This window comes from Mauremys mutica, chromosome 11 (assembly GCF_020497125.1).
Source record: "Mauremys mutica isolate MM-2020 ecotype Southern chromosome 11, ASM2049712v1, whole genome shotgun sequence".
NCBI lineage: Eukaryota > Metazoa > Chordata > Testudines > Geoemydidae > Mauremys > Mauremys mutica.
In genome coordinates, this window is record NC_059082.1 from 35,919,957 (window position 1) to 35,932,365 (window position 12,409).

At 39.9% G+C, this 12,409-nt stretch overlaps 1 protein-coding gene across 2 annotated transcripts in view; it reads right to left on the minus strand.

The window, feature by feature from the left end:
* The window catches only part of SCAPER (S-phase cyclin A associated protein in the ER), a 340,257-nt gene that overhangs the window by 260,447 nt on the left and 67,401 nt on the right, over positions 1–12,409 (minus strand). For both annotated transcript variants that reach the window (XM_044979453.1, XM_044979452.1), the window contains exons 6-8: positions 10,943–11,043; positions 9,651–9,767; positions 4,195–4,355 (exon numbers count right to left, since the gene is read on the minus strand). In XM_044979453.1, the coding sequence (XP_044835388.1) occupies positions 4,195–4,355; positions 9,651–9,767; positions 10,943–11,043 (379 nt within the window). The remainder of the gene's footprint in view (positions 1–4,194; positions 4,356–9,650; positions 9,768–10,942; positions 11,044–12,409) is intronic.

The window sequence follows — 12,409 nt, forward strand, 5'->3', positions numbered from 1 at the left end:
CCAAGCTGCACCTGGAGGAGGAGCCATTGAGCAGAGAACTAAATGATTGCATGCAGGCCCACCTTGCAGGAACACGCAGGGCCTATAAAGCCAGGTAGAGGGCTACAGTCTAGGGCTGCTGAAAAAGGGCAGTAACTCCCTGGGAAGAGGGAGGAGTGCTTGGGGGCTGCTGGGAAAGGCTGCAGGAAGGCAGACAGCAGTCATTCCCTGGAAAGGGGGAGGAGGGTTCTTGGAGCTGGTACATGCAAAGAGAGAAGGGGAACCAAGATGTAGGAAGCAGTCTAGGGAAGGAGCAGTGAGGGCAGAGAGAGGAGGTCCAGAAGTGCTGAGCTGGACTGGAACCCAGAAAAGAGAGTGGGCCCAAGTTCGCCTACCGCCACCAAGGCTGTGGCATAGAACTGAGGCAGTGAATGGGAAGGCTGCCTAAGACTGCTGATGGACTGAACCCCAGAAGAGGGAACGCTGAGTAACCTAGCCAGAGGGCTAAGTCACGAAGGAGATGCTGAGGGTCCTGGAGAGAGAGGAGCTGCAGACCAGAATCGGACTGATGGAGTGCAATCTGTGGGAGGGGGCGTCGGCCTCAACAGCTAATCCTCAGACCAGGAGGAGACGTTAGCCCAGCGGTGAGAGGTGCACCCTGTGACATGTGGTGATAGCATGGTGATCCAAAGTTCACAGATGGAAGATTGGGTGAGGGGAGTTAACAGGGCTTGAAACCCTGAAGTGTTGAAGAGACAGGATGTTGATGAAAAATCTTAATATGGACGAAGACTGTGAAGTGCCCAAGAAAAAACAAGAGGAAACCCAAATCCTCATCAATACACCTACAAGTTTGCCCCAGGAGGACTCAGAGGCTGTTCAGTGACTCAGCAATATCAGTGACAGAGCAGGGCCCCTTTAGATGATCCGATAAAACTAAGATGCATGGTACAAATCCTCTCAAGTATTTCAACAATAAGTGTACTTGGTGCAATACTGAGTAACTGTATTGCGTACAATTTGTTCTCAGTATGAGCTGGTGCAGCAATAAAAGAATCGAAATTTAGGTTGTGTAACAAGAAGTAACCATTCCCTGGTACTTTGTGCTTAAATCCTAAGCACAAAGTGTTTTCTGTACAAGCATGGTACCCATATGCCACTGCTATAGGAAGAGTCTGCAGCCCCTCTTGAGCTTCTTTTTAAGACCATGGATCTCTCTGAAAAAGATAGCCCCACCTCTTTTCTTGTTCCTAGGAAGTAAGAATTTCTTCCATCTCCTGGGATGTTCAGCCAACATCTGTTCTGCAACATTAATAGCCAAATCCAAATCAGTTGCATCTGTTTTAGGAACTATAGAGAAGAAGCTTATTCAAACTTAAACACAACATTTAAACATATTCTCATTTAGTTGCAGGCTACAAGAAGTAATTCAAATGATAGCTGTAAACCCTTTCTTTCTATTAGCAACCTTTTATTTAATATGTGTTTCTTTGAGAGATCAGCCAGTCACTTTTATCAAGACAACATAAATATCCTTTTGCATGGCTTGTCTTTCATCACTCCTCTCTCTTTCAGACACAGTGTCCTTTGCTTATGGTTCCGTGAGGTGATGTGCTGAGGAATGAAAAGTGCTCTTTAACAAGTTCCTTCAGCCTAGCTTCTACTATACAATTACTGTGGTATTTTTTAATAGATGTATGACAGGTGCTTCAACGACCCAGAAATTTGAAGTTATAGAAGCAAACAATCACATCCTGAAAGGATGCACCCGAGAGTGGAAATCCACGGAGACGGGGAGGTATGATAGACGCGTTTTCTTTTTGCAGAGATAATGAAAAGTGAATTAGTTTGATGACACAAACCCGATCAAAAATACTATCTAACCCTAATAATTATATTATCTACTACCCTACTCCCAATCGTACCCACCTTATCAACCATTATCTAGAAACTTAGGATCCGACCCACTAAACCAGGGGCCTTCAAAGCCCCAAACAAGAGAGAAAACCTCTTAGTTTCTGATAAGACCTATAAGACTCTATCTTATATCTAATGAATGCAACTCAAACACTTTAATTAAGCTAAGGCCTTACTAGACAAATGGGCCTCGATCCCATGATAATTTAGTTAACAGCTAAACACCCAATCCAGCGGGCTTTTGCCTATTTTCCCACTCTCTAAAAAGCGGGAAAACCCTGACACCGACAAAAGTGTATCTTCAAATTTGCAATTTGATATGAATTTCACCACGGAGTCTGATAAGAAGAGGAATTAAACCTCTGTAAAAAGGTCTACAGCCCAACGCTTAAACATTCAGCCATCTTACCTGTGTAAGTACTAGGCTATATACAACTTCGAAAGGGCCCTAATGCCGTAGGACCAGAAGGATTACTACAACCACTAGCAGATGGTACAAAATTATTAATCAAAGAGCCAATCTACCCACTAAATTCATAAATTACATTATTTACTAACTCAAAAGCTGGCATATACTAGACCAAGCAGCAACAGACTGCACTTCTCTCCCTTCCAGCATGTAAATATTCTTATGCTGAGTGTAGTTTTCCTTTATTTTGTTCCTCAGGAGATGGCACCTCATGACAGTAAAGAATTTGTAATGGTTTTAAAACAGACACATTTCATTTAAAGATTGTAGTTTGAGATGATATCCTTCAAAGTTTTCCATTTTTCACAGCAGTGTCAAAGTAATGCAGCTCTAATATGGGTCAGAATGCTCAGTCTCCTGGGTATATAAATAAGACTTCTTAAACTACTGTATGAGGTATAGTTCATATATGTCAAAAAAGAGCTGGTGATATCTGCTGCTCCTCATTTCTCCTGTACATTAATTATTTTATTTTTATATGAAAATCACATACATCACTGAAATAAATCATATGCCACACTGGAGTCCTGTTATGTCGTAGCTGCAATTTCTCAGTTTTCCATTTTATACATATGTTGTCAAGAATACATAAAAATGCTAGACCAAAAACAAAAAAAAACTGTTGAGGAGTAGAAGTGACATTAGAGCCAAGAGGTCATTTTAAAATGATGCTCAGGGAGACAGACCAGTAAAATAGCAGGACCGAATGGATGTGAGACAAGAAATGAGTAAGCTTTTGACTGTTCTTTTCTGACGATATGAAACTGCTGTTACAAAACTGAATTTAAATTGTAAGATATTTTGAGGCCGGAAACATGTTTGACCTTTGTAAAACACCATGAAAATTTACAGCTCTATATACGGTGCATAATTTTTACTACCAATACTTCTAATGTGTAAATACATGAAGTGCAGGTCTTTCTTTTCTAGTAGTTTTTCTTTAAGATACTAAATATATTAGAAATGGGATTCTAAATTCATTTTTGGGGGAGGATATCTACTTCCTCTATCTCAATGCTGTGTTTGCATAAAGAAAACTGGGTCAATAAATTAAAAGATAAATGGGGAAAACAATCTTTGAAAAAACTCCAAGGCCCCAATATATGCTGGCAGAGAGAGAGAGTTCATAAAGCAAAAGGCAAGTTTTGTTTGTTTGTTTTTTTACTATTTCCAGTGAAACAATCTTCTCTAGAGCAAAAGGCTGTGAATTAAAAGCTTCTCCAAGGACACTCTTTAAACAAAGGGAAAGGAACTACAAGTGTGGCAACTCTTCAGAGAAAGAACAAGCCATCCATTATCACTTCTTTAGCACAGGTCTAGTGCATTAGTCTCTGTGGACACACATCTTCAAGCTCTTTTGGAAACTATCAAAGATTATTCTTGCGGGGCCATTTGTACATTTCTGAACCTGAGAATCAAAACACTTTTTGCTTTTTAGTTGTGATCCCTGATGTCCATGATGAAGTTTAGAAAACAAACCTCTGAAGGAGTTTTAAAGAAAGGTAAATAGTAGTTTCATTAAACCAAAAGTTTAGTCACATTTTTTTTCCCTATATGAGGTGTCAGGTAGGTTACAAGTCAATGAAAAGTTATCAGCACTTGAAAAAACAAATTTGCTACGGGAAATCTTCCTCAACTTCAACAGCAGCATTGAAAAGGCAATGTTGGAAGAATCTACATTTTGATCATTAATTTAATTTTACTGTTATTTTATGTAAAGCTAAATTGATGTACTGTAACAACAAAAGTTGTGGTTTTGATTGAACTAACTTTTCAATAGCTGGGCCATAATAATAATTTTAGATAATAGCTCACTGAAGGACACTTGCCATTTCTCCGTGATGACTTCTGCACTGGTGTTGGCATGCAGGTTTGTGTAGTTGCTAGCTCTGGAGTGGCAGCTTTAGCTCCATGGTTAGCTTTCACCTTATCAGCCCAACTTACACCTGAAGGAGCCAGACGAGTGGCAGGAATTGTCACAGATGGATTCCTAAGTAAAAAAATAATTCATAGATATATCACTTTCTGATCAAATAATGGAATGGTTTATCGGAGAATTTCTTAGGTGTTCATTTCTTTTGTGTCTTGGCTTTTGGTGGCTTAGATTAAAGGGTGGCTCTAAAAAAATGGCACCTCTTGACAACCAATAGAAAGCTCTTATTCTTGCCCCCATCTCTCTTTCTTTACTTACATAATTTCCAGAGCAGAAAATCTTCTTGATATTTAACTTGGAAAAAACATACAAAACTTTTCTGACTGAACTAAAGGGTGAGTGACAGCATCAGTGGAAACCAGGACACAGAAAAGACCTAGCAGATTAAAAAAATATTCTTTTTGGATCCTACTTCCCAATGGCACACATGAGTGAGTACTGTTTAGCATTCCCAATTATACAAAATTTCAGAGAGAAGAGTCAGACTGTTTACACTTTCTCCATACACAAACAGCAGTGGAACTTTAATTCAACAAGAAGCCAAAGTCTCAAACAAACTATTAAATTAAAAATTAAAAGGGAGCTAATAAGTGAGGAAAGATCTCAGCACTTTGATGATTAGAGAACAGGTTCCTAAATGTGGCATCCTTTGATGAAAAGATATCAAGTTTGTAAAGCATGAAAAAAAGTGTTTGGGGAGCACCAAGTAGCCAATTGCACAATGCCCCCAAAGAGGTCTCTCTGTTCTCTGCCCAAGAATCCACAATGCCTTGTGTAGAAAGGGCTATGAGGTTAGCCAAGCACAGACTGCTGTGTTGTGGGTTTCTGCTAATAAATATAGACTATACACAAATTCATGGATCCATCATACTTTCTAGCTAAAATAAATCCATGGACCCATGCTACTTTGAAGGTTTCTATTAGTTACCTAGCAAAGATAAATTGTAGATATTGGGGGCTGTTCTTCCATCTTTAAGAAAGATCAAATAGTCTGACTGCCTAAATTCAGCTTTTCTTGATGGACAGAATTGCAGTGATCTATATACATAAAGAATATGCCACAACTTTTCTTTTTCTTCATTTGATTTCGGGGAAAAAACCCATTCAGAACAATATTCTGAATAAGATGAAATGCAAATAAGAGGAGGTTTCTTACCTGTAACTGGAGATTCTTTGAGATATGTGGTCCCTATCTGTATTCCATATAGGGGAGGATTAACTCCTCCATCATCAGGAATGTTTCCGTGCAGCCAGGGGCCCACAAAACACTAACAGAAAAACCTGAGTGGCCTGGCGGGGGTCTACGTGGCTGGCCTGTCTGACAGACGCAAGGGCACTGGCAGAGTAAGTGGTGTTGTGCACGCTGGTGAGCATTCTGGGAGCTTGGGTGCCAAGGTGATCATTGGTACCACCAGATCCCATTTGTGCTTGGTCTTGTCCTCCATCCGGGGGATCTTGGGTGCCGCTCTGGCCAGATCCGCACACTACATCTCACCCAACCTGGCTCAGGGAGGAAACGCTGCACTTGTGAGCAGTCCTCTGTGGAGATCTGCTCTTGTGCCCATGTTTTTTGCTCTTATGCTGGGACCTGTCCCTGACCTCACCACCAGTAGTGGCTGCTGTACAGGTGGGTCTCCTGGGCCAAGATCCGAAGGCGCCTGGGGCTGCACAGCCTCCTCCATAAGGTATTTGTGAAGGCAGAGCTCACAGACTTCCCTGGTCCTGGGCAGGAAAGACTTACATATGGCGCAGCATGGTCATGGAGAAAGAGCACGGGCAGGAGAGAGAGTTTTCGAAGCCCGAGATCCTGGGCATAAGCCAAGGGAGGAGGGGGCAGTCCCTGAACAGGGAAAAAGAACTACTACACTAGGCAAACTTAACTTACCTAACTGTAAAACTATCTACATACTACGTACAAACAAGAATAACTCTCTTAGCATACTAAAAGCACAAAGGAACAGGGGGTCCAGACTCAGGCCATGTGGCAGTAAGAGGGAACTGGAAGGCATCGACTCGTACTACCTCTTATACCCTCGGCTGAGAGCACGAGGAGATGCACTGCGCATGTGAGGGATAAGAGACACTGCTAAGAAACACTGCTGGACTCAAGCACATGGCGCGCATGCACACCCACATGTGGAATACACATAGGGATCATCACTCGAAGATGATTACTTTCAAAGCTCATTAAAAACAGGAGTATATATGCAGGATGACTTTGTCCCTGTAGAAAATCACATCAGGTATACACAAGAAAGAGCACCCAATTCTCTCACTATAACAGAGTGCCAGGATCTGCAATCATGCATACATCATCACACCAACATGATATGGCCGTGAAGAAGGCTAATGCAGTCTTAGGATGCATCAGGCAAGGTATTTCTAGTAGAGTCAGGGAAGTGTTAGTACCATTATACAAGGCTGAGGGGAGATATGACCCCTCTCTATAAATACCTCAGAGGGATAAATGCCAGGGAGAGAGAGGAGTTATTTAAGTTGAGCACCAATGTGGACATAGGAACAAATGGATATAAACTGGCCATCAACAAGTTTAGGCTTGAAATTAGATGAAGGTTTCTAACCATCAGAGGAGTGAAGTTCTGAAACAGACTTCTAAGGGGAGCAGTGGAGCAAAAAACCTAAGTGGCTTCAAGACTGAGCTTGCTAAATTTATGGAGGGGATGTTATAATGAAATTGCCTACAATGGCATGTAGCCGATCTGTGACTGATAGCAGCTAATATCTCCAACAGCCAGTGATGGGACACTAAATGGGGATGGCTCTGAGTTACTACATAGAATTCTTTCCCAGGTGTCCGGCTGCTGGATCTTGCCCACATGCTCAGGGTCCAACTGATTGTCATATTTGGGGTCGGGAAGGAATTTTCCCCCAGGTCAGATTGGCAGAGACCCGGGAGGGGGGGGTTTGGTAACTCAGCCAGAGGTTAGAGGTCTATTTCAGGAATGGGTGGGTGAGATTCTGTGGCCTGCGATGTGCAGGAGGTCAGACTAGAAGATCATAATGGTCCCTTCTGATCTTAAAGTCTATACAGATGCAGGGATCTTCCTTCTGACTGACTTTTTTTAGCACAAAGTTGCTCTGCTGACTCCTTGTAACAGGTGTTGTTTCTTAACTCCACAAGTTATAAGTGAAGTAGAGGTAGCCACCTAGTCAGAAGGAACTAGGTACATAGACATGGGAACAGCCAGGCCTGGGGAGAAAGCTTAGGCTGAAGTCAGGGCTAGCCACTCGAATACATAGCCAGGGTCTCAGACGGGTTTGTACAAGACATGCTGCCATCCTTGCTACCCTGGTTTCACTGCTATTGTTATTTGAGCTAGCCGGATCAAAGCTAAAATAGATATGTCTACACATGCTAATCACACCTCTGACTGCAATGTAGACATACTCTGAATGAGAGAGAAGGAAAGGAATTTAGGTATCTGAAGGATGACAAAATAAGAGCATTCCATTAGCTGCCATCTTGTCTGCGCTAGTGACAAGTTAAAACCCAGAAACACAAAATTAAAACTATTATTTGAGGGGGAAAAAAAGCAAAGCTGAACATATATATAATCAACAATGACTTAAGTGAAAAATATTTCTAGAGTTTTATTATGTTAGTCTAAAGAGCTTTTATACTATTTCCCATTTCCCCGTTTCTCACCCCTCGTTTGACTGCTTTTATTTACTCCCATTATAATCTTGGTCGTTTTCATCCTCTAGGTAAGCAGATAAACAGACAACATTCCCAAAAGTTGGCAGTAATGTACCAACTTCATATGTTCATTGACCTGTAGGATATGTTCCAAGAACAGAGAGGCCAGCAATCGCTCAACCCTGTTACGCGCCAAGGACACTGCTACAATACACAATCCATACTAACCCAGCAAGTTCCAAATAAGCCCCCAGTCCAGCATTGAGGACTCCACAGGAGTACCACACAGTTCTCAATGCAGGATTGGGGTGTAAGCCACCAAACACCTCCTGAGTTAATAGCTGAATTAGCTGCAAATTTCTTTATACAATAATAATCTGGTACAAAGAGGTACTAAAAAGATATGAGCACCATCATTACCAGGAGGTGTTGGAGATGGATTGGTCATGTGCTCCGGATGGAAACTGGTTCCATCACCAGAATAGCAATAAGACACCTGAAGGCAAGCGAAAACGAGGTCACCTAAAAACAACATGGTGAAGAACCATGGAAGCTGAGCTGAAAAACCTGGAGTACAGCTGGGGAACCATTGAAAGACTTGCCAGAAACAGACAGGAGTGGAGGAGCTTCGTCGCTACCCTAAATGCCAGAGGCATAATGGGTACTACATTACTAACTGAGAGGTTTTACAATTATTATTAGTTTGGTCTTAGTGGCAAGGATTTTCTAGTTTTCTTTTTTGTGAAAATTATAATTGACTATTTGATTTTCAGATAGGCACTTAAAATGGATATATTTATTTTTTAATATTATAGCTCCCTCTTAGTTACACAAATTTCTCTATCAAACATAACTTGTGACACTAATTTAGAAATATTTGATATGAGGCAGCTGAACATTAGAACCACAAGAATAAATACTCTAAACGTTAATGGATGCTTTCCTGAATTGAGGCCTATATTGGCCAGCACTTAAGCACATGCAGTAAGTCCCAATGGGCTGGAGTTAAAGCATGTCCTGTATAGGAATGGACTTACTGCGTGTGCTTAAGTGCTTTCCAAAATTTGGGCTTTAGTGAAGATAATGCTCCCCTGAAATAGAGTTAAATAATTTAAATGTAATTTTTGTGTGCTTGCTCCACATACTGGCACTTAATTGAATAAGAGGTTTAGTATTTTTATAATAAATAGTTTCTGTCTTTCAGACTAATATAAATTTTGCTGCTCATCAAAATCCATTTCATTTTACATTAATTGTTAGTGATAAACATTAACTTCCTGCACACTCAGCTTGCCATACACAGGTGCATACACAGGCTATTTTAAAATGTCAATTACATATATTTTGACCTTTGTTTTGTAGAAGGAAATGGCTGCTAATCTTATTAAACAGTTAACATGAAATAGACTGATTAGTTTTTATCGTCAGGTCATTGAAATGCAGAGGAATAAAATGTCTGATTAAATATAAGCAAAAAATTAGGTCTTCTGGTAATAGTTTTTTGTTTTGTTTACACGTGTTGGGTATTTTTCTCTCTCGTGTTCACATACATCAATATTTGGGTTCAAATATGGCTTAGCAAATAGCTAAATAATACATTAGCTGCAAAAGGAAAATTATGTACGCGTTAACCCTGAACCTTTTTAATAAATGAGTCAGCTTTCCTTTAGTGCCTTTATTATTTGTTTTCATACCCAAAATTTAAACTTCTTCGAGCATTTGATGTTACGCTGATTCTATCTGTTGATGGACTTGGTATGACATGACGTCCTGGAGACATCTTCTTTACTTCCCAGGCCAATGAAGTAGGTCTAAAAATTCAGGAGAGAATGAATTAAGAATAAATCCTAAGCAGTTATTACAACATTTTTCAATGGATATTCCTATTTCAACTTGAAGTAAAACAAAATAATGTTTTGGATGTTGGTGATGTAGCAACAGTGGAAAATTTTATCTGAACTAACCTAGTGTGAGCACAGCCAGTGGTTGTAATATAGAATATGTCAACTACTGATTAATTCAAAAATGGAACCAAGTGAAGAATCAATAGGGCAAGGGAAAGCATGGGCTTGATCTGAATGCAATACTCTAAACCACTTTTAAAATAATTGTTTGCCTGTCACTAAAGGGAGGCAATGTTGCCTAGTGGATAGAGCACAGAATTGGAATTCGTGAGACCTGAATTCTATTCCCAACTCTACCGCTGGCCTGCTGGATGACCTTTGGAGAGTTACTTCACCTTTCTATGCCTCAGTTTCCCCATCTGTAAAATGGGGTAGTGATGCTTACTTCCTTTGCAAAGCACTTTGAGATCTACTGATGAAAACTGCTATGTAAGAGCTAGGTATTATTATTGTTGATGTTATTCAACAATTCTAAATTCTAAGCCTTTTTCTTCTCAGATAATTACTTAAGAGAATTTGCAAGGTGGGGACACCTCATAGATGCTGCTGAGAAGAACAGGGTATTATGAAATTGTTTATAGAAAGCAGGATTTAGCTTTCCTTGGGAAAACAGGAACCCGAATAAACAGTTAGGCTGATCTTTTTTCATAGATAGTAGATAAAATTTTCAGTCACTCAAATGACCTAGGAGTCCAAGGGTATGTCTACACTGCAATAGGAGATGTGATAGCAGTACAGACTGGCACCCACTCTAGCTTTAATCTAGCTAGCATGGCTAAAAAACAGTAATAAAGACTTGGCAGCACAGGCTTCTGTGTGGGCCGAACAAGCATACCAGGGAACCTGGGTATGCTCTCACTTGCTAGCCTGCAAATAAAAAGAACCCCAAATACATTTTTTTAAAATACCATGATTTCATATGGCTTTGTTCATGATTTTTTTAATGACAGGAGCTGGCAATATTGCTTAAGTGGGACTTAAGTGGCTCATAGGCCCGTGTGCTGGACCTCTGCACTACGGTAAATTTCACCCTGAGAGACTATTAGGAAATAGATTAAAAGAAAAGAAAAAAATCTGTTTACCTGCTTTGAGCATCAGCCTTCTCTAGCTTTTCCTGTAGCTGTATCCAGTCAATCAATGCTTTGAAATCTCTTACATAGTTATCTAGCATCATTAGAACCTCCTGGAAAACAACAACCTACATCAGGTATTTGTATTTTTGGGGGTGGGGAAGGCAAAGAAAGAGACAATATTGGAAGAAATAGAAAACTCAGCAAAAAACCTGACCAGACAGTACAAATTTCACTCTATTATAGCTAAAGTGGCAAAATCTGCTTTAGTAAAGGTTGCATAATATTTTCCATTCTGACACCACTTGAAGTTGCCAATAACTTTCTGAAACTTAAACTTTTTAAGCTGAAATTTACCAGTCTCAGTCCCTGCTTGAAAGTGGAGCTTTTGAATGGCTTGAGCAAAAACTGTTCAGACTTTAAAGAGAGTTTAAAATACTTTTCCTATTATAAATAATTCTTGTAATCTTTTTTGAATATCTCTGCAAACAAAATGGCTAAGGACAGAAAGCTGAAATCTGGCATGTAAATTAAAGCTCTCCTTAAGCACAAGTGTCTCTGAATGCTCCAGTGAAATTTGATTTTGATTTGACAAGTTATGATCTTTTAAAATTCACATGCTGGATATGTGCAGTACATTTTGCATAGAGTTTTGATAAACTCATGAACTGCAAAGGAAATTGCACAAACATTAATGATTCACTTGGCTATGTAATGTGCAAAGTGATTAGGAGGGCGGCTGCACATTTTGTAAAGTCAGCAGGAGAGAGAGTCCACTCTAATGAATCCTAGGATATCAGCAGTTGGGGAAGGCAAAAAGCACCCTACCTAGCTCTGTAGCCCACAGGAGAGAACCCCTCTTCCACAGAATTCCTAAATTGCAGCACACAGAACATCCTGCTGGTGTGTAGCAATACTAGTCTGTCTAGAGATTATGGAATGTATATGTGATATTGCCACATAAGATTCTACTCTACCTCAGCATCAACAAAATTATAAATTATACTATAATTACAGAATATTACTGGTGATGGTTTAAGAGGCAGAAAGTATACAGGGAGAGATTATGGCACTGGCAATTTTAAACAGAATATATTTGATGTGAAGTTACTGAGAGCACTACTAAGCACAGAACCCCCGGGATGTAAAGTTTCATTCACTTTTCTCACAATAACTGCACTTTAAGAATTGTAAACCACAGAATCCCACATTCATGGTTTTGGAATAATTACATATTTAGCCCTTATAACAACCAATAATCAGATTACACATTCTATTTTTATGGATAAGTGATTCTATTATCGTTTTGGAAAGATACTGTTGAATGAAATATAATTGTTCAAGAATTTACCTACATTTCTTAAGTGATTCAAAGTCAGCTATTTCAGTCAGACAAAGTGAAAGCAGCATCCATGACTGTCTTTCATGGCTTGAAGCCAGACTTTCACAGTATGTTGGAATTCAATTGATAATGAACAG